Source organism: Nilaparvata lugens, unplaced genomic scaffold (genome assembly GCF_014356525.2).
Source record: "Nilaparvata lugens isolate BPH unplaced genomic scaffold, ASM1435652v1 scaffold5634, whole genome shotgun sequence".
Taxonomy (NCBI): Eukaryota; Metazoa; Arthropoda; class Insecta; order Hemiptera; family Delphacidae; genus Nilaparvata; species Nilaparvata lugens.
In genome coordinates this window covers 1-20934 of record NW_024091434.1, presented here as the reverse complement: position 1 = coordinate 20934, position 20934 = coordinate 1, and the positions used below count along the sequence as shown (strand labels likewise).

The window sequence follows — 20934 nt, the reverse complement described above, 5'->3', positions numbered from 1 at the left end:
TTCAGTACCCTTTTTCAAATATTCACCCTTATTTCAAAAAGGGTAGTACGAAGAATTTTATTTTTCTTTCTAAATCATAAGAGTATGAATAATCAACCTAATCTTAATTCAGACACCAATCTTATTCATTCTAATCTCAACGATTACACAATTCCATTTTGTGTTGTGTTCATTGAACTTTTGTTGAGACGCTACGTGAGTCATTGAACTGAATGTGTGAGTGTGTATAATGTGTATTTGTGTATTGTCATGTATAATAATATGTATGTATATGTGTGTTTGTGTTGGAGGGTTGGTGAAGGTTAATGTCTGGTTAATATTTGTTTTTTCTATTATTTTTCAGTTTAGACATGATCCAGGTGGAGAGGTAACTTTCACTTTTTTGAACTTTCAAAATACAAAATAATTTTTTCCATCTAACTACTAATTTTGATCTGGAATCATAGAGGAAAGATAGCATATAAGAAGATATCCCATGCTTTGTAGAATTCATTCAGTTTTGTATCAATTTCAGATGATACTGTATCATGTGAAGTGATAATGTATCCAGTTGAGATGATACTGTATCATATTGTGTTGATACTGTATCATGTGTGGTGATACTGTACCATATTGTGGAGATACTGTATCATTCTGTGGTAATACTGTATGAGTTTGTTTTGATAATGTAGCATGTGTGGTGATACTGCATCATGTGTGGTGATACTGTATCATGCGAGGTGATACAGTATCATGTGTGCTGATACTGTATAATTTTTTATGATATGTCATGGTAAAGGGCGCTTATGCTCAAAATTTCACTGGTAAGGCTGTGCAAAGGCCTTATGTTATTAAACTTTCTACTGGTGATATTTTTCTAAATTTTTCGATTTGTATACTATCAAGCTATCAAAATTAAAGTTTTCTCAGGAAAACAATTTTTTTCGATCATTACTTTTTGAGATATGAGCGCCTAAAGTTTAAATTTCTGTGCCAGAACATTTCAAGCTCGGTGAAAGATAAAACCATGAGATTTTAAGGATATAGATTCTTCATGGTATTGTTGACCTAATAAAACAAACATTTTCTGAAAATATCAATTTTGAGAAAGTTATTCAATTTACCAAAAAAATTCTGAAAATATCAATTTTTGAGAAAGTTATTCAATTTACCAAAAATGACCGAAAATAACTCAACTAAAAGTTGCCGATAGTCCCAGTAGTTGTTTTTGATGAAGCTATGTGACGCTGGTAATCTTCCATACTGTACCGTTCTTACACTCTCACCCCAACAAAACTGTAATAATAGACGTCAGTAATCGGCTTGAGTTAACAGAAAATCAGCTTGAAATTTGGAGCATAAACTATCAATTCCATGGGGTATCATCTTCTTATGCTATCTTTTCTCTATGCTCGAATGCAGCAGTGAAAATAAATAAGTACCTACCTAGTAATACAGCATGCGGTATTCTGTGATGATTTTTGGAGCATGTTTAGTATTTTTGATAACTTGTAATTAAAAATTAAATATTGATATTTTGATTGCACTATATCATTGCTGGTCTGTAGCGATTAATAAGCTGTAGTGTATAGATTTTAACTTTGATTTTTGTGTGGTATTATTATAATTTCATATTATATTATATATTTTGGTTTCAAAATTTGAGAGAACTTATGGAGAGATAAACATAACCTTCATTTTTGGACAATTTCTATCTGAATTTGGGAAAGGAACTGTTTTGGGCTTTAAGCCATTTTTTGTTCCTTACCCAATCATTCATAGTTGAGAATTATATTGTAACTATCAATGTATAAATAAATAAATCTTCTTTTATAATACCGGTATTGCTATAACATTTTGTAGTGGATGTTTTTCAGTTATTAAAGCTTAGTATTAATTATTATGATAAATCATAATAATGATAATTATTCATTTACGTAGAATAAATATTGTTGGTACTATATAGTGAGGTCAACTTTATAGTTGCAATGGAGAAAGATAGGAGAACAGTGTTTACAATTTTCTGATTTGCACCTGCCTTCTACGTAGAAGGTAGCTGATACCAGTATATCTGATGTAATATTAACTGTTCATTGTTGTTCAAAATAATTTATTGTATTTTATTTCTGAAGAAAATGATTTTGAATATTTTTCAATGATTTAATAATAAATTTTCATGATTGAGATTGAATATTTTGTTAATTGGTTATATTTCTACATTATTGAAAACCATTTGGCAACGTTGCAAAGTTAGAAAAGGATATAACTATCTGCTTTGTCGATTGATAGACAAGGATAGCAACACCAATGTTAATCAAATATGCCATTATAACGTGGACCTCACTATACCTAGCAATAGAATGTATAGGTAATGTTTAGTGTATGTGAATATGTGTGAGTGGAGCATGTTTTGTGTCTTAGAAAATTTGCAAAAAGCATGCGTTTGGCATAGAAACGTTTGTACTGTATTAATCAAATCAAATCATAAATCATTCTTTATTATTGCAAAACATTACAATGTTAAAAACAAACGTCATATTATTTAAAAGAAATTCAGTTATACAAAAGTCCAGATTATACAAAAGAAATAAAGACCTCAAATCCTAATAGCCTGCTAGTCAAAACAATCTAAAAATAAGATAACATTCAAGAACATCAGATTTGTCAATAGTGATAACAATCTCAAGCAGGTACCTCATGAATTATGAAAATTTCCATTGAAATTCATTGACTCCAATCTATTTCGAAATATTCATCAACAGAATACAAACATTTATTTATTAATATTTCTTTTATCACGCTCTTAAATTTATTCGGAGGCTGCAATTGAAATTATCTGGAGTAGAGTTATATAATTTTACAGACATAAAGTGAAAATTTTTTGAGATTTTGTGTGAGTGACTGCTCAATTCTAAGTTTGTGTTATTTTCTTGTGTTAAATTTGTGAAAATTACTGTTTATATTATACTTTTCCAAATTACTATGCACATAACAAACAACATATTATAAAACATACAATGAGGGTAGTGACAAAATTTCTAAATTTTATAAAGAGAGGTTACATGTGTATTAATGGAACATTGATGATATTCTTACAACTTTTTTTTTGTAGAATAAAAATAGATTTCGCTTTTACACTATTCCCCCAAAAAATAACACCGTAAGTGAGGAGACTTTAAAAATGAGCAAAATATACATTAAGCAGGATGGATGTACGCACTGTCACACTAAGTCTGCGAATCATGTAGGAACCTTTTGCTAATCTACCAGATAAGTAATCTAAATGCGCATCCCAAGACAAGTTCTCATCCAAATGAATAACCAAGTATTTAAGGGAATGCTCCCTTAACTCCCTAGTGAATCTAAAACTAATATCAGCGGTTTTACTCTTATTAAGTGATAGATTGTTTGCTGCACACCAGTCATTTATAATTAAATCACTTGAGTTCGTCTCTCTTTCCAGCTCAATGTTGGACTGACAATTAATTTTCATTTATTAACACACTTTTTTTATGTATTTGAACACGACAGTCTGTTGAAAATGATCGCCAGACGATTGAAAGTACTCCAGTCAGTAAGTAAAAGTTTTTAATATTTACTTAATAACGACTGCATGTCGCGTTCAAATACATAAAAAAGTGTGTTTATACAAAGCAGCTCGGAATGGATTAAGAAATCATCACCTTTAATTTATTAATTATCATTTATCCCGTCTTCAACACCTGAGCTTGAAATACTTGTGGAGAGTTTCCTTTGTGAATAAATAATCATTTATCCATTATCATTTATCCCCTCTTCAACACCTGAGCTTGAAATACTTGTGGAGAGTTTCCTTTGTGAATAAATAAATACTTATTTTATATTTATCTATAATATTTACAAGGAAGCACTGAACGGGAAAGAAAATAAGGATACTCCGTGTACTATTCCTCTCCCAAATTTAGATAACATTTTAAAAGTCCAAAATAGGGTTATGATTCCACTTTTCTGAAATTTAGTCCATCTCCACTCAAAAACTAAGAACTTTTTATTTTGACGGTTGAAAACGAAAAACCTGAATAAAAGAAAATGACTGAATTCTTCAAAATCTCTCCAAGACTCTAGGAAGATCTAAGCGGTTCAAACTGGAAAATATTGAGCACATTGGACTTAGCTCCGACCCAAACTTAAGTGAATTTGGAGGGAAAAAATAAGAGTGATATTACGTAACGTTCACGACTCTAGACTCTGAAAGTGAATTTGAAGGGAAAAATAAGAACCGATATTTACGTTCACAACGGAGACTCAACCAAGTTCTTGGTTTTATCCTGCTCCAAAACCGTTATATTTTTGTAGTTCCCAGATTTAGAGTTGATTCACAAAATGCTGTTTTGAGTGTGTTGTGTGTAAAAATAATGTGAACGACTCCAAGAGTTCATTTCTCCCAAAAATGTTTCAAGGTTTGTTGTTGGGCTGGTGAGGTTCACTTTGAACAGTCAGCATTGGTTAAATGGGAGCTTTCATCAGAGATGAAGTAAATCGAATATCAGTTTCCTCACTCTATGACTTCATGTTATTCATAGGGTATTCTGACTGAAATTTGGAATAAAATCTAACTATATAAGATCTAAAATAGATTACAGTACAATTTCTTTTATATTGTATAATCTAAAACCAAAATACAGTGTTGAATGATAATTTAGCACTAAAATAATTTTTCTCAAGATGATCTACAGTCTACTTGGATAAATATTCTATTTTTGATTTTCTTGAAAAGTGATCTTGAAATAGACATGAAATAATGTATACTATAATAAAGGAAATAACTAGTTTTGCTAATTCTATAGACGTATTACTATAATGTAATTATGACAATTATACACGTACGGGATAGGGACATTAAGTTTGACTCATCATCACGTCTAAACTACTGGACTGATTAACTTGAAATTTTACTTATAGATTCTTAATCAACCGATGATGGTTAATAAAGGCCTATTTTCAATTCTTCAAGATTTCATTACGCCAAGTTTTCAGTTAAACTACTAACATAATTTCATCCTTTTTGGAATAATGTGAAATAATAAAAATAATTCTCTCATACCATATTAAAATCTACTGATGGAAGTTACTGAGATATTGCAACCATTCAAATGCTAATAAATTAAGTATTATAAACGAAAATCCAAATTAAATGCTGTAAATACACCCGAGACTTCGCTGCCACTGCAAATATTGACAACAGGGTAAAGAGCTAGATGAAATTCGATGAAGTGATTTACAGCAGTTAATTTGGATTTTCATTTAGTAATAATTAAAAACAACTCTTTTCATTTACAACATTCCACCCATCAGTTATATTATACAGATTTATTGTATATAACTAGCAGGAAACCCGTGCTGCGCAAGGGTCTATTTTAAAACTTGACAAACTGAAAACGTGACGTAATGAAATCTTGAAGAATCGAGAATAGGCCTATAACCATCCATGGTTAATTAAGAATCTATATGCAAAATTTCAAGTTAATCAGTCCAGTAGTTGAGACGTGATGATGTGTCAAACATAATTATTTCCCTATCCCGTACGTTTATAAGCCAGTTCTTTCCTTTCTTATAGTATAGATTATTGGTTGTTTATTCATATCTTTTTAAGAATGCATCTGAGATCACTTTCAAAGAAAAGCAAATAGAATATGTATTCCATGTAGGACTATAGAAAATCTTGGATAAAGTATTATTTTAGTGCTAAATTTTGTTCATTTATTATAGACATTAATTATTTTGACAAGGCTGAAAAAACAGTACAACGTTTCTTTTCAAATGGATTTATTTGCAAAACAAAAACTATAAAAAAGTTGAAAGGGGAGTCCGATCTCACTAGGCATCAATCCTGCAACAGTGTAGAAATCAATCTGAAAAGGAAGAAAATGATAAGACAATTCTTTTTATTTAATATTAATATTATTACCACAATATCATCTTGTCAACTACACTAAAAGCTTAACAAAAGTTATGAAAAATATGGTCTTCTCAATTATTATTCTCTGTGTGAAGCTCAACTACCAGTTATTAATTTTTGAAAAATTATTCCAATTGGAAGTTTTGTAAAATACTCATGGTAAGCAATAAAAAGTTATAACTTGAATTCTCAAAGAAATCAACAGTATTATGAAATTTCTTTACTGATAATAGGTAGAGAGTTAGTGGGAAGGATATTTTGAATATTCTTTCCGAAGAATGGACATTGATATGTCTAAAGCTCCGCCAATTTATGTAGATGCATAACAATATCATCTATAGTTATTACAAATTGCTTTTTTCATATCATATACAGTTCAATAATTATTCTCTTAGTAGTCTATATTATGTAAATTCATCTATAATTTTGCTGTATTGTAAGCTATTGTATATAAGTGTATAAGCCAGTATATATTGTAATCTACATAAGTAAAGTACTCAATCAATCAATAGGTAATACGTTTAAATTTTTTTTTATAAATGAATTAGAGTGATTCGTCGAGGAAATGAATAATTATGGAGATATATTTTTGGCTCAGATGAATGTTGTTTTTTTTAGGATGAGGGATACAGTAATGAATTTTGAATAATAATTATAGATGTTTAGATGTTTTTTATAAATTTAGATGTTTTTTTCTTAGAAGGATGTTGTTTGTTTCAGGACAAAGGAGATGCGTCTGAATTCAATCAAGACGCAGATACTGAGCTACCTGGGTCTTCTAGGAGGGCAGCCCAACATCAGCAGCAACCAGAACAACGGCACAAGCAATCAACAGGCGGAGATCATCCGTCAGATGTACGACAAGATGAAGAGGTTACCGCAATGGCCTCCCTCCGATGTATACACCGAGAAAGTACAGAGTTTCTACCCTTCCTGTGAGTGCCTCTTTCAATTTCACACTATTCCAATCAAACTGTTTTTTAAGCCACGTTCACACCACAGTTACTGAATAGGAACACTGTGGATAATATTTAATAATAATAATAATAATAATATAATAATAATAATAATATAACTTTTAACCCCCTGGGTTGGATAACTCGCTCGGAACTCTTGTTCACTTCTTCTTTGAAATCCGCAACTTTAAATTTTACAAAATATTTTTTCACAAGGATAATTTGACAGAAGGTTTCATGAGAATCTCATTAGAATCTAGAATAAAACTACTCCTCTTTATCTCCAAAACTTTTACCGCCATCGTGGATCCGTCATGATGAGTCCAGCTTTATTTTTAATTCACGCAACTTTATTTTTTTAAGGTAAAATATCTGTCATCAAAATGTAAATTTAATTCTTTCAAATGGGAAAAAAGGCAAGATAATACAATACATGATCATGTAATACACGATAATGTAATACATGATCCTTATACACAATTTCAAGAGAATATCAATGGGGAAAAACGCACATCGATATCTTGAACCGTTTCAATGATCTTCGTATTTGAAGATACTGATTAATCATACAAAATACCAAAAATAACGAAAAACTTTACTCGAGAAGGAAAAGGGACTGACCGAAGATACGATGGGAAGATGCATGAGATCACGGATGATTTTAATAAGGATGGGTTATAGAGGATGGAGAAGATTTATAGAGGATATATGCTTGGAGGAATGTTGTGGAGGAATTCAAAACCCACAATGGGCTGTAGAGCAAAAAATGAAAAATTAATGAATCATACAAAAACTAAATGAAATAAATGAGTACCTATATTGAAAATCCAAAAAATCAAAACTATCTCATTTCACGTTTTCATGTGTTAGTAAACAGTAATAGTGACTTCTACTCACATATTTAACACTTTGAACAGAAAGAAATTTGATCCGTCGTTTTTTTAATGTGTAGTCATTAATTCCATTACATTATGATCCATTAGTACTTATCTTTAAATGTGAATATCTTTGAAACGGTTTGAGAAACGGCTGTCTCAGGCCGTGTGTCAGAGTTCTCTGGTCGCAACTGATCAATTCCAGGGCCTCTGACATGCCCTAACAACTGCTTCTCAGGCAACCGGGACTGACGACTAAACGTGTCCTATATTGGTCAAGTGATATTCATAGACACATCACAAGAAATAGGTATCAGCTACAGGTAGCACAAGCTAGATTGACTAGGACTTGAATGAGCTTTGATTCTATGAGCATAAAATTATTCAATAAACTACCATTAGATGCTTAAAATGTAACGGTAGGTACTTCAAGAAAATTTGAAACTATAATGTAAAAGTTCATAAAAGCCAACCCACTTCTTTCACTTTCTAGAATGGCATAATCTGAGTTTTGAGAGCCTTTCTTTTTCATGACTTATTTTACTGTTCGAATCTTTTAATATATTCATAGGCTAAATACTAGGCTACATCTATTTATGTATTATTCATGCATATAACTCATATGTTTTATACGAAATCTTATTGTTATTATGTGTGTCCAGACTTCGTATTAGCTTGTCTGAATTATTGCTTTGTTTTGTATTATTGTCTGTGTGATTATTTCATGAATAATAATAATAATTACTCTGGATGTTGGATGACACATCCAGAGGATTTTATTCATAAATTCAGGAACATTATATATTATTTTTTCATACATTTTCAAACATATTGAATGTATTTTGTTTCCTGATGACTATGTCTATTGCACTATGTGTTTTTTAAGAATTCTATTCTATTTTATCTTGCATCAATTAACGTTCTTTCATTTTTTACAGGTGAATTACCAAGGAATACAGATGAAGAGCTGTGGAGTAACGGAGAGTCGATGCATTTGCTGTTTGACTTGAATTTCCCGATCAGTTTGCAAGGCAATGTTGTCAACATTATTGCTGCTAAACTCAGGCTGCATAAGGTTTCCCAGGTGAGATATTTCAATCTCTTATTTTCAAGTAGGTACCTAGTATTTTGAAATCAATTTCTAATGAAGGCTTGAAGAATTGAATGAAAAAATTAAATGCTGTCTAAGTTTATATATGACTAAATAATTAGTCTGTAATAATTCAAATATTATTAAATAAAAATACTATGAAATGTCAAAAACCACAGATTTATTGATACCGGTACTTATAGAAAGACCGGTTTCGGTTGTTACACCATTGTATAAATATATTTGTATATTATTATTTGTATACAAATATTGTATAAATATATAAAAATTCTAAGTGCCTATCAATAAATGTGTGGTTTTTGAAAATTTCTTAGTATTTTTATTTAATATGGATAATTACCACAATATCAACTTCTCAACAACACAAAAAAATATATATATGACTGTTCTCAATTATATTTTCATGTTTTGCTCGTCCTCATGCATATTTATTTATTTATCCATTCATATCATTTCACTATCACAATATCAAATTATTGATTGGGAGAGAATCAACAGGATAAACCCAAAACTGTTTCTCTCCCTGATTTTTATAAAAATAGTCTAAATGAGGTCATGTAAACACTTCTTATAACGACCACAAAAATTTACAGGCCAAATATATAAATAGATAAATCTTTTATTGTAGTAGCAAGTGAGAACATCAAAATGCATTACAACGTCAAATGGTAACAACAAAAGTAAACACATAACAGACAAAAATAACTATTAGGTACTATAAGTCACAATAGTACACAGATAAATAATATATTATAACTAATTCTACTCCCAGAAACTGTACTCTGATCTTAATGTAATAAGGCTATTACAATTTGAGATTTATTTGGAAAAAATCATTGATTGTATAAATACAATTCTTTGACAAAATTACATTCAATTTATTCTTAAATTTTGTAATATCCAGGTTTCTGATAGGAGGAGGTAGAAATAATTCTATCGCTGTATAGATAAATGTTTTTTGAGTGTTAATTGAACCTGATCAGACTTAAAGTACTCCTATTTCTTGCTCTATATTAGTGATGTGAACCCAGAACCCAACTCATCATATGAATGAATATTCTCTTTTATATAAAGTAAGCTCTGGGAAATGAATAGTGCAGGTACCGTCATCACACCAAGATGAACAAACCCCTCTCTATAATGAGCTCGGGAAGGGAATCCACAAATCAGTCTGCTATATGTTTTTTGCATTATCAGTAGCATTAAACTAGAGGACTTATGACCCCAGAGTAAGGTCCCTCGACTCAAATTAGGTCCCTCGTTCTCAGTATCTTAGAACTCACACACAGTCTCAATCTGCGTATCAGGAATATGCCTTTACTAATTTTTGATTCAATTTCTTATAAATTTTATTATACAAGAAATTTTGTATCTGGGCTGATCAGAGAGTTGAAACAATGAATGTATTTCAGCATATTTCTTGACACTAAATTCCTATGTATCTACATATTATTGTGAATAAAAATGTACGGTATTCAATTTAATTGAAGGATTTTATATATATATATATATATATATATATATATATATATATATATATATCAAAATAAAGTAGCGGATTCTTAGAACCTGCATTAAAAAAACATGTAGTTAATATACGGTAATAATAATATCGAGTGACCTGGTTGGCTCAGGTCTGGTGACAGAGTTTCCAGGTCGCAACTAATTAATTTAAGGGCCTCTCACATGAATGCTTTTAGGCAGCCGGGACCGACGACTTGAAGTGTCCATCCGAAACACGTCTGAACTGTTCAATATGTCAACATGTAGTTGATAACCAGTTCAGACTCCTTCCAAGAGAACAGATTTATAGAGAAATAGAACCAATAACTGACGCAATGCGCAAAGAGAGAATTTCTTCCTTTGGACATATTCTTAGAACCTCAGCGAGTCGATTGTTAAGAAGACTTATTGGAAAATTTATGAGTACGGAAACAGACAGAGCAACAATTCCTTGGCTACTGAAAATAAAAGAGAGACATATCGGAACTGAATTTAACCATTGACTATGTCAATATTCGCACAACAATTTATAAGGAAATCATCACTGACAAAAAGAGGATCTCATCAATAAGAACAATTAAAAGAAGGCAATATGTTTGTTCAGATGAATTGAGGAAAGGAAGATCTGACAGAATGAAGAGGTACTGGGAAGAAAGGAAGAGAATTGAAGCGGATAAACAATGAAAGAGGACTAAACAGAGACTACAGTGATCCTATGTGGTCATAAAATCACAAAAAATAAATAAAGTAGATTTTTTGACTCTATCTTGATTCTCTTCAATATTATGGAAGAGTTGCACATCAATATTCAATCTACAAGCTCAATCATAGATCGATCACTTATTTAACCAAAATGATACTTTATTTTATTAGCATTTTTGTGATAAATCCTATTTTGTTTTGCTTCAGGCCAACATGACAGTGGCTGTTTCTGAGACGTGCCCTCCTCCTGCATTCGATGGGGGTGAGTCCACCCCTGCCATCAAGGCATTCAACCCCAGCCTCCCCCTACCACCTTCCCCTATCACCGTGGACGACAAGAAGATTCGAGTCTCCATCTACTGGTACACCAGATCCCTCAAGAAACACCGCGGTAAGTCTAGTATGTATTCTATATTGCAACAAAAATGGTAAAGTCCACGTTATAATGACAATATAGGAATATAAGAGCGACAATCGCTGCTGATTCTCTGCCTTGTATGATAAGATATTTATCTATCACAGCGTTTTCACAAAAATAACAGTTGAAATTGAATATCTGCAGTGCTCGCCACAACTCTATCCCATAAGCTACATGGGAATAATATAGATAATAAGAGTAGAGTACACCATTTACCTTGTTACAAAATCAAAAAATCAAATCAAATTTTATTTCACCACAACAAAAATAATAATCCTCAATACAAAGTTGAAAAAAACATATTGATCAATATTTAAATATACACGAAAAACAACTTTGTCAAAACAAATAACATGTTAGGTGCTGCCTGCAAAACCGAAGTTTGAGTGCTGGCAGCGAGTATCGATATTAATTTCCAATATAAAAAATTTCAATGAAGTAATGAATAGATGAAACAAGAATGAATATAGGCCTACATATGAAAGGAAATATAAATAAACATAGTATAAATGAAAAGGAAAAGTAAATTCAAAAGTGTAATTTGAAGCACTAAAATATATAATAGGCTACTTATATTACTGAATGATGAATTCCATTATGTGCTTAGAAAATAAATATTACAATATTATTATATTGTGGTCAGAAGAATAAATTAAAAATCTCAGAGTAGAAGACAGAGAATGAATCTGAGAAAATCTATTTGAGGTTGGAAGAAAAATAAAAAGGTAACTGCAATAAAAGAAATATAGGATAATTAAGTGAAGGTGAAATTCACTACTGCATTATGTGTGAATGAATTGCGAGATATTCACTGACTTTATCCATTCTGCTATCTTTTTAATACTAGTTTTTGCTATTAAGTTATCTGGTATGAGGTTGATCAGTCTGTTACTTATGTAAGAGAATTGTCTCCGGCATACAGTCATGTCTGTTCTATTGATTTGGAAATTACCCTGTATACGGAAATCGTAAGTTCTAATTTGTGGTATAAATTGATTTTAATCTTTAATTATATATAGTATTATATTCTTAACAAATAACTGTCTAACTGTTAATACTGGAAATTCAATGAAAAGGAGATGTGTAGGGTATCGTCTAGGTCGGCCAAGTGCTGCTTTTATTATGTGCTTTTGAATAAGATAGATTTTATTGAAATGTGTGTCCAATGCACCACCCCATACCCTAATACCATATTGCAAAACCGACTGGGCATAAGCGTAGTATATTAACAGCAGGATATCTAGATCACCCAGCCCGTTTAATCTATGAAATTTATGGATCACATGTTCTATTTTTCTGCAAGTATTATTTATGTGAGCATACCATTTGAGTTGTGAATCCAACATGACTCCAAGGTATTTTGTCTCTCTTACTCTCTCCAGTTTCTGACAATCACAGCCTCCATCTCTCTCCCGCAAGCCTACCCACTCCCCACAATTGTTATTATGAGTGCAGTCTGTGTAGTGGATTTTTATTCCACTTCGAAATGCATCAGTAGGGATAGCCCTTTCTGATGGAGAGAAAAGCATGTATACACTTTTTTTCACATTAAGTGTCAGCGTATGATGATCAAGCCATGACTTCACTTTGGTCAGACCAGACTCAGTCAAACGCTTAGTCTCTTGCCAGCTGGATGCAGTGAAAATCAAGGCCGTATCATCTGCAAAGGAGATTGCATGACATCCGTTTATGTGGATTTTCAAGAGTTCATTGATTATAGACTAAAAATAATATCGGCGAGAGAACAGTACCTTGAGGAAGACCATATTCAGACAATGTCACTTTGTTGGTTTCAAGGATCTGTACCCTTTTATGCAAGTAACCCCTTAAAATGTTACAAATTTTACAATATTTCTTAACACAAAAAGATCTCTTCTCACTGTATCAATGCATTGACATGCTCATCCCACACAAGTTTAGAGTCCAACTGCTGTAGAGAATACCTTATACCGGTATTTCTGATGTAATATTGACTTTTTTGTAGTTTAGACACTGTGTAAAATTTTTGTAAATATTTGAAAAACACTTACGGTACTTTTCTTGGCGAAATGAGGTATGCATTTCACTCCCGAGGAGGCGCTTCATCAGCCTCATGAAGCTCCTCCTCAGGAGTGAAATGCATACCTCATTTCGCCAAGAAAAGTAAGTGTTTTTCAAATATTTACAAAAATTTTACACAGTGTTCAAACTACAACAAAGTTATTATATAGTGTTTCCTCTTGGAAGCGACATCAATAATTGACTGTTCATTCTTGTTTAAATATAATGAATTGAATTTTAATCGCCAAGGAAATATATTTTCTTATTATTTAAAATCATTTGGTGGAGGATCAACAGGCACAGCCCAAAATTGTTCCTCTTCCAAAGTTTGATTCATCAAAATAGTCCAGAAAATAGGTTATTATGTTTACTTCACTTCATAAAATTTCGTCAAATATTCTCACCAAACTCTTGAAACAAGTGGACTCGCTTACCTTTATTTTGAGTACCTATTCCTCTTTTTTCTTCCTTCCCCCCATTTCTCCCTTCCTTTTTTTCCTCATTACTTCTCTTCTCTTCTTTGCCTGCCTATTACATGGGAAACCATAGTTGGCTAGGTACCTTCCTCTCTTTTTTTTCTCTCTTCTCCAACACACCCAAACACTAAGCCCATTGTTTTTTTTATATTTGTAACATTTTATTGTGTTTTTTGTAAATCTTTGTAATTTTGTTTTGTCTTGTTTTGTGTGTTTGTAATAAATTGAAATTGAAATAATAAGTACAAATATTAATATTTTTTATTTTGTTTGCTCGTTTGCAGTGAAGAGGAAGCTGCTAGACAGTCAGATGGTGTCGGTGTATGGGGACGCGTGACCGAATGGAATTCCGCCAGGCAGTCAGGCCTGGAAGGAGTCCAACAAGAACTTCGGCCTGGCCATTGAGGTGGAGATGAGACGGAAATCTGCTGCCGGCACACAAATACTTCTCGCCTATGAACTGCTCCAAGGAGGCCTGTGAGTTCTGTATACTGTCTCAGCCTGTATAGTGAGGTCCACGTTATAATGGCAGTGTTTGTTTTGCAATGGTATTGCTATCCTTGTCTATTATCCAACAAAGCGGATCTCTTTCTCGCTGTGCTCTGTTGCCAGATCGTCTTTTAACAATGTAGAATGAATTATTAATTACCCTAACAAAATATGTCATCTTAATTATGAAATAATTGAAAAATATAATTTCTTGCATGATACAATATAATTGGATCATTTTAAACTAGAATGAACAGTTAATATTACATCAATAAACCGGTATCAGTTACCCTCCATAGAAGGCATTGACAGACAGAGGATCGGCACGTTGTTCTCCCATCTTTCTCTCTCCACTGCCATTATGACATGAACCTCACCATAGAGTTTACATTCAAGATGATGATAGTAACTTATACATAAACGCTCTTAACAAATAATGCGCTATACGAGATTTACATATTCAAGATGATAATATTATTATATAAAACAATATAACAAGTGAGTAGCCAATTTCCAAAACCTGTTATAGGTCTAATTTTTCGAAATTGAGATGTTGGTATCTATGGTTACTTCATACTGCCAGCTATCGTTTCCACATGTTATTTGCTTCCAAAGTCTGTTATATATGTATTAAATAAGCATTTGAAAAGTTTGTCAATTTCCAAAAGCTGTTATTTCCACTGCAGCTACAGAATCAAAACCTGTTATAAAACCATACTTTTGATTACTTTTCCAAAACCTTTAAATATATTAGTTCAGTATGGCGGCTGTGGCAAAACATTTCCAAAACCAGCTTTATTCTCTCATGCATCTATTTCTCGTGATCTAAAACTCTTTTCCCTGTCATTATACTACAGCTAGGCTTATATTTATTTTATTTACAAAGGGAATGAGTATAATGAATAAAATAATTAAAAAAAAAATGAATAAAACGAGTTTTATTCTCTCATGCATCTATTTCTCGTGATCTAAAGCTCTTCTCCCTGTCATTATACTACAGCTAGGCTTATATTCATTTTATTACAAAGGGAATGAGTTATTGGCAAACCTGTTTTTTTTAAGTATTTTTCTAGACAGCTGTTTTCTAGCTGACTGGAGCTGGACCAACAGGAGACTGCTCATCTCAGATGGCAGATCTCATTGTCGTATCAGATACTGTTGCTATAAGATTGTTAAGATTGTAAGATTGCTATAGATTGAGTTTTTGACGGCAAAATGGAAGTGGAAGAGGATGATCCTCAAAATATTAATGATACCGGTACTTCTGAATCAGTGTTACAAGTTGTTACCCCAAAATTGGCACGAAAGAGGAAGAGGAAAGAGGAAGATTGGCAGAAGAACAGAGCGAAGAAAGCAAGGTTAGTTTTCTAGTTTTATTTTTACTCTTGTTCAACTATTACAAAGTGATATCTTTCTTTTATATCAACTTTTCTTCTATATATTATTGTACATGGGCGCCCAAAGGGCTAAGCCTAATCAATTTCTTATACCCCAAAAATGTCTGAATTTATTGACTATATGGCAACTACAAAGGAGTTGTTCAGTGCTTGCTGAGTTTGTAGCCTAGTAAACTTTTAATTTGTTTGTTTTCATGACAGCTTTTTCCAGAAGTCCAGTGAAACAAAGGAATATAATAATTGACTGTTAAATAAGGTTAACTGCTTTAACTTAAGGGTAAGGTGAACATAGACATTGTTAGTCAACAATTTTTTTTCTGTTGTTCCAGACATCAACCGAAGGGGTTCCCTGTTCTTCCGAAGTGTCAACATGGAGAAAAGAGCATGTTTAAATGCAGCGAACTATCTCTACAAGATGCAAGAAGAATTCATCAGCGGTACTATAAAGATGCAAATTTGGAATCGAAGAAACATTTCATCCTACGTCATGTAACTGTTGTAACAGCTACAAAAAAGACTGGTAGGCCTTGTGATGCAGGCAAATCCGTGACAGGAATGTGAGTGTTTCGTATTTCTTACCAAAACAACGTGAAGGACAAGTACAGCGAGTCCGAGTGTGCCGCAGTGCATTTTTAGGCATAATACAAAGGGAAGAGATAGGTTGCAGAGACTATGTAAAAACTATCTTGAAACTGGTGTGGTTCCCTCTGAAAAAGAGGAGGTGCTCGACAAGTTGATAAGTATGCCATGAAAAGGCAAGCAGTTATGGACTTCATAAAAACGTTCCAGCCTATTCAAAATCACTACTGTAGAGGTAAAATAAAAATACGACAATACCTACCAAGTGAGCTTTCTATTAAAAAGATGTGGGAATGTATATGGAAAAGAAAAAGATGAAAATCTTAGTGTAGAATACGAATTTTTCAGGCATGTTTTCAATGAAAATTTCAACATAAGTTTTCATGCACCTTACAGTGACAAATGTTCAACTTGCTCGTGCCTTCAAAATAAGATAGAATTAGAAAGAATAAGGAAAGCGTGATGGATTGAAAGTTGAACTTGCTGTTCATAAAAAAGAGCTGACACATTTTTTGCGGCTTTGCAAGAAAAGAAAGAACATGAAATAATCTTGAGTTATGACTGTCAAAAAAATTTGGTTCTCCCCAAAGTACCTGATCAGGAGGCATATTATCGACGTCAGTTGTACTCTACAATTTCACAGTGGTTGAGGGGGATTCAAAATCAAGCCTGAACAAGGAAAACTGTTTTTCATATGTGTGGTGTGAAAATGAATTTGCTAAAGGTTCTGTACAAATTGCTTCAGCATTGTACCACAGATTATGCTCTTCCAATCTTGATGGAGTCACCACAGTACGTCTATTTTCTGATGGCTGTGGTGGACAAAATAAAAATAGCACTATAGTTTTTATGCTGTCTTTCTGGCTGCTCAACAAAGCGCCAAATCACGTTAAAGAAGTTGTCCTTTCTTTCCCCATTGTAGGACACTCATTCATTCCACCTGACAGGGTTTTTGGAATTCTTGAACGCCAGTTCAAATCCAAAAGTGTGATTGAAAATCCAGACCAGTATTTGGACATTTTCCGAAAGTATACAACAGTGATTCATCTTGGAGAAGAATGTGAGGTGTTGGAATGGAAACAACTGTCTGACGAGGTATTGAGAAGAACTACTGATTGGCATTTTCAATTCCAAAAAGCCAAAAAATTGTCTTCCGTAGGAATAAAGCATTGTCTACAATTTTGGTCAGAGGGGAACCATTTTACAATTTTGAAAGTGGCACAAGCAGGACCCTATGTAAACGTGGGAAAAGGATTGGAAGTGCTGCTTTGGAAAAAGTGAAAGAAGGAGTTACTGTAAAATCAGCTAAGCTTGCTGATGTAAAAAGACTGTTGGAACTGCACTTTGGTGAAAATTGGGAAGAGACCCAGTCATTGAAGTTTTACAAGGAGGTGTTCAATGGACAAAACCAAGCTGAGGGACAAGAAGAACTTTGTGAAGAGCAGGAGGAATAATAGACTTTCAGTTAAATGAAGATCCAGAAGATGATGTTGCCCTGTAGATAAATGGCAAAAAAGTATTGACGCATATAAATTGCAAAGTATTGTCACAAATATATTTTTAATCTTTGTTTTTTTATCTTTTCATTCGTTGTAATTACAGTATTCTACAGTATTTTTAATAATTGAACCAAGTTGTATTACAAAAAAGGCTATTTTATTGAATCCTCTCTCCAACAGACTATGGAAATGGAAGTAGTTTTAACAGGCTTGGAATTGACAGAAAACAAGATGGCTTCCTGTAAAATTCCAAAACCTGTTAAATTATTTTCCATTTCCAAAACCAGCTATATCTAACTTTAAATGCTTATTATAAAAAAATTTGATACCTGTGATTATATAGCACTATATAAATCTAAAAACATGAGTTTTGAATGAATAGGTTATCAACTCTAATCTGTTCTGGGAGATGAGTCAATGTATATTGTAGGTGAATTGTCTTTTTTTTTAGAGGGCTATTTTTGAATATGAATGAAAAAATAAATCTGAGTAGCCTACCCTTCTCAAAAGTTGCTGAAAAGGGTACACTCTGATTTATTATTTTATTTATATTGTAGGTGAATGTTAACTTTTTGGTGGGGCTACTCGTATTTTTCAAAAAAATAAATAATCGGAGTACCCTTTTCAAGAATACAGATGGAATTAAATAGAGATTGAATTTACTCAAATGCTGATTAATTTATGATTATTTTTTGAATAATATTAAATATTTCATCTTATATTATTTCCATCTAACCCTGTTGTCAATGTCTGCAGTAGCAGAAGTCTTCGGGGTGATTTACAGCATTCAATTCTGATTTTCGTTAATTAATCGAGGTACCCTTTTCAAGAACTATTATTCACAACATGTTTTGGCATTAATGCTATTATCAACTTGAAAATGGGATTTATGTTGAAACATTTTGCGAAAAAAGTTCTTTATTGATTTATACAATAAGTAAATCATCAAAATGATAGGGAGAGAAAAAATAAGGTAACCTTGTGCTATTCCTCTCCCAAATTTAGATAAGGTTAAGCTGCATTTACAGCAAAGCTATTAACAATGTTTATTTTTTCGTCCTTATATATTCTATTAGATTAAACGGAGCTTGACAAACACATACATATGCACATTATGTGTATGATAAGTTATGTTCAATCTAATAGAATCTATAAGGACGAAAAAATAAACATTGTGTTAATAACTTTTTTTTGGTGTGAACGCAGCTTTACACATACTCCGAAATAGCTTAGTCTTGATGTAGGCCTAGTTGTTCACTTCACAAAATTTTCAGTCCTTAATTACTTTCACAAAGTAGATTTTTAAATTTAGATGCTTCAAAACCAAACATAGAAGGAATATTTCACATTACTATCGCTGAAATTATCATAATTTTCAATTATCAACTATTTAACGATAAAATTTTTGAAAATTATGTGACATAAATAGAGATTCTTTACCGGAAGTGTATCCTAGAATATTGAAATATTTTAATTTGATTTTCGTAACAAGCTTGAACGGGTTTTCATTAATTATTTATTTTAATGTAAGCCGTTTTGGGTGTATCCTGTGGCTTAATTTTGTATATACATTGTATTGTAAATATTTTTGGTGAATAAATAAACATAACCTCATTTGAACTATTTTTATCAAAATTAGGGAGAGGAACAGTTTTGGGTTTATCCTGTTGATTCTCTCCCAATCATTAATTTGATGTTGTGATTAAGGAATGTAATAAATGTAAATGTAAATGTAATAAATTCTTCAATATTTCAGTGAGTCAACTTTTCAGTTTGTCAAGCTCTAACCTTGCAGAGCACGGGTTACCTACCAGTCACTGATAAATTTTCAATAACTGTTCCTTGAATTTCCAATATTTTTTTTCACCAGAATAGGTTTTCAAGTCTGAAATTGAATGTTTCGATTGTTGTTTCTAAAGTGTTATTTGGAAATGAATTGGTCTTTCTTTATAATTTTCTCCATATAATTTGCAAATATCGCCTACTTTTTATTTCTCTACAAACTATTTGAAATAGAATCAACTCTATTTCTAATGTTTTCTTTATTACTATTTTATGTAAATTTTGTAATGAATATATGTTTGTAGGAAAGAGAAAGGTACCTTGTCCAAGGCTCTGAACGGAATAGTTATTATCTCTGAGATAGGAAATATTCACATATTAAGATAAAGAAAGGAAAAAGAAAAAAGATGTTGTCGAATTCCACTATAACATTTTTATAGTAAAATGTTATAGTGGAATTCGACAACATCTTTTTTCTTTTTCCTTTCTTTATCTTAATATGGAGAAGTTCCACAATATCTCTGATAAAAGTGTTAAATATTCACATATATTAAAGAAATGAATTTGCAGGGCCAAAAAAACAAAGCTGATATTGAATAAGGGTAGCCTACTTAGATTTTTATTTCTGGTAGATAATAATAATTATAATAATATCGAGTGACCTGGCTGACTCAGGGTCTGGTGTCAGAGTTTTCAGGTCGCAACTGATAAATAAATTATTGAATTCTTGTAGATGAATGATTTGATTGGTTCGTCAATCTAATTTGTATGGGCGTGGCTTATTGCAGCGACCTCCCGACCAATCCCCGGCTTCCTGGTGGACGCGGCACGCCTCTTCTCGCTGGAGCACAACCAAACGAGCAATGGCGGCAGTAGCTCCGCCTACCACTTCAACACGCACATGTTCCCCATGATAGACTTGTGCACAGTCGAATTGCCCGAGACGGAAATCGCCGAGGCTGTGCTCTATCATAATGCCAAGTTCGCGCTGGAAAGGCAGCTGTTGACTGTCGTGAGGAATAACAGCATTACGTCAGCTGACGTCATGGACGACAACAGGCATAGGATCAGGCATCAGAATCATCATAGGTAACCCACAATACTTATTACCATATCTGAAAAATATTTTAATAGGATTACTTGATTGTTAGACTATAGATAGATTCTTCAATTATTTATTGCCAGAATTC

At 32.4% G+C, this 20934-nt stretch overlaps 2 protein-coding genes across 2 annotated transcripts; both read left to right on the top strand.

Annotated features, from left to right (window-relative positions):
* Positions 1 to 6641: 6641 nt before the first annotated feature.
* LOC111057198 lies at positions 6642 to 14346 on the top strand. The gene is made up of 4 exons (XM_039444841.1): positions 6642 to 6852; positions 8687 to 8832; positions 11272 to 11455; positions 14283 to 14346. The coding sequence occupies exons 1-4, from the start codon at positions 6648 to 6650 to the stop codon at positions 14333 to 14335; spliced, it is 588 nt and encodes a 195-aa protein (XP_039300775.1). The 5' UTR covers positions 6642 to 6647; the 3' UTR covers positions 14336 to 14346.
* Positions 14347 to 14419: 73 nt separating this feature from the next.
* LOC120356050 lies at positions 14420 to 20833 on the top strand (the record flags this gene model as incomplete). The annotated part of the gene is made up of 2 exons (XM_039444842.1): positions 14420 to 14475; positions 20533 to 20833. Coding segments are annotated over exons 1-2 (323 nt in total), but the record flags the coding sequence as incomplete, so codon positions are not given.
* Between the last annotated feature and the right edge of the window lie 101 nt (positions 20834 to 20934).

Bases quoted from the DNA above. Each gene is read 5' to 3' on its own strand.
- LOC111057198 (XM_039444841.1), top strand. From the start codon at position 6,648: ATGCGTCTGAATTCAATCAAGACGCAGATACTGAGCTACCTGGGTCTT. The intron at 8,833-11,271 runs GTGAGATATTTC...GTTTTGCTTCAG, and splicing joins GGCTGCATAAGGTTTCCCAG to GCCAACATGACAGTGGCTGT. The intron at 11,456-14,282 runs GTAAGTCTAGTA...GCTCGTTTGCAG, and splicing joins ATCCCTCAAGAAACACCGCG to TGAAGAGGAAGCTGCTAGAC.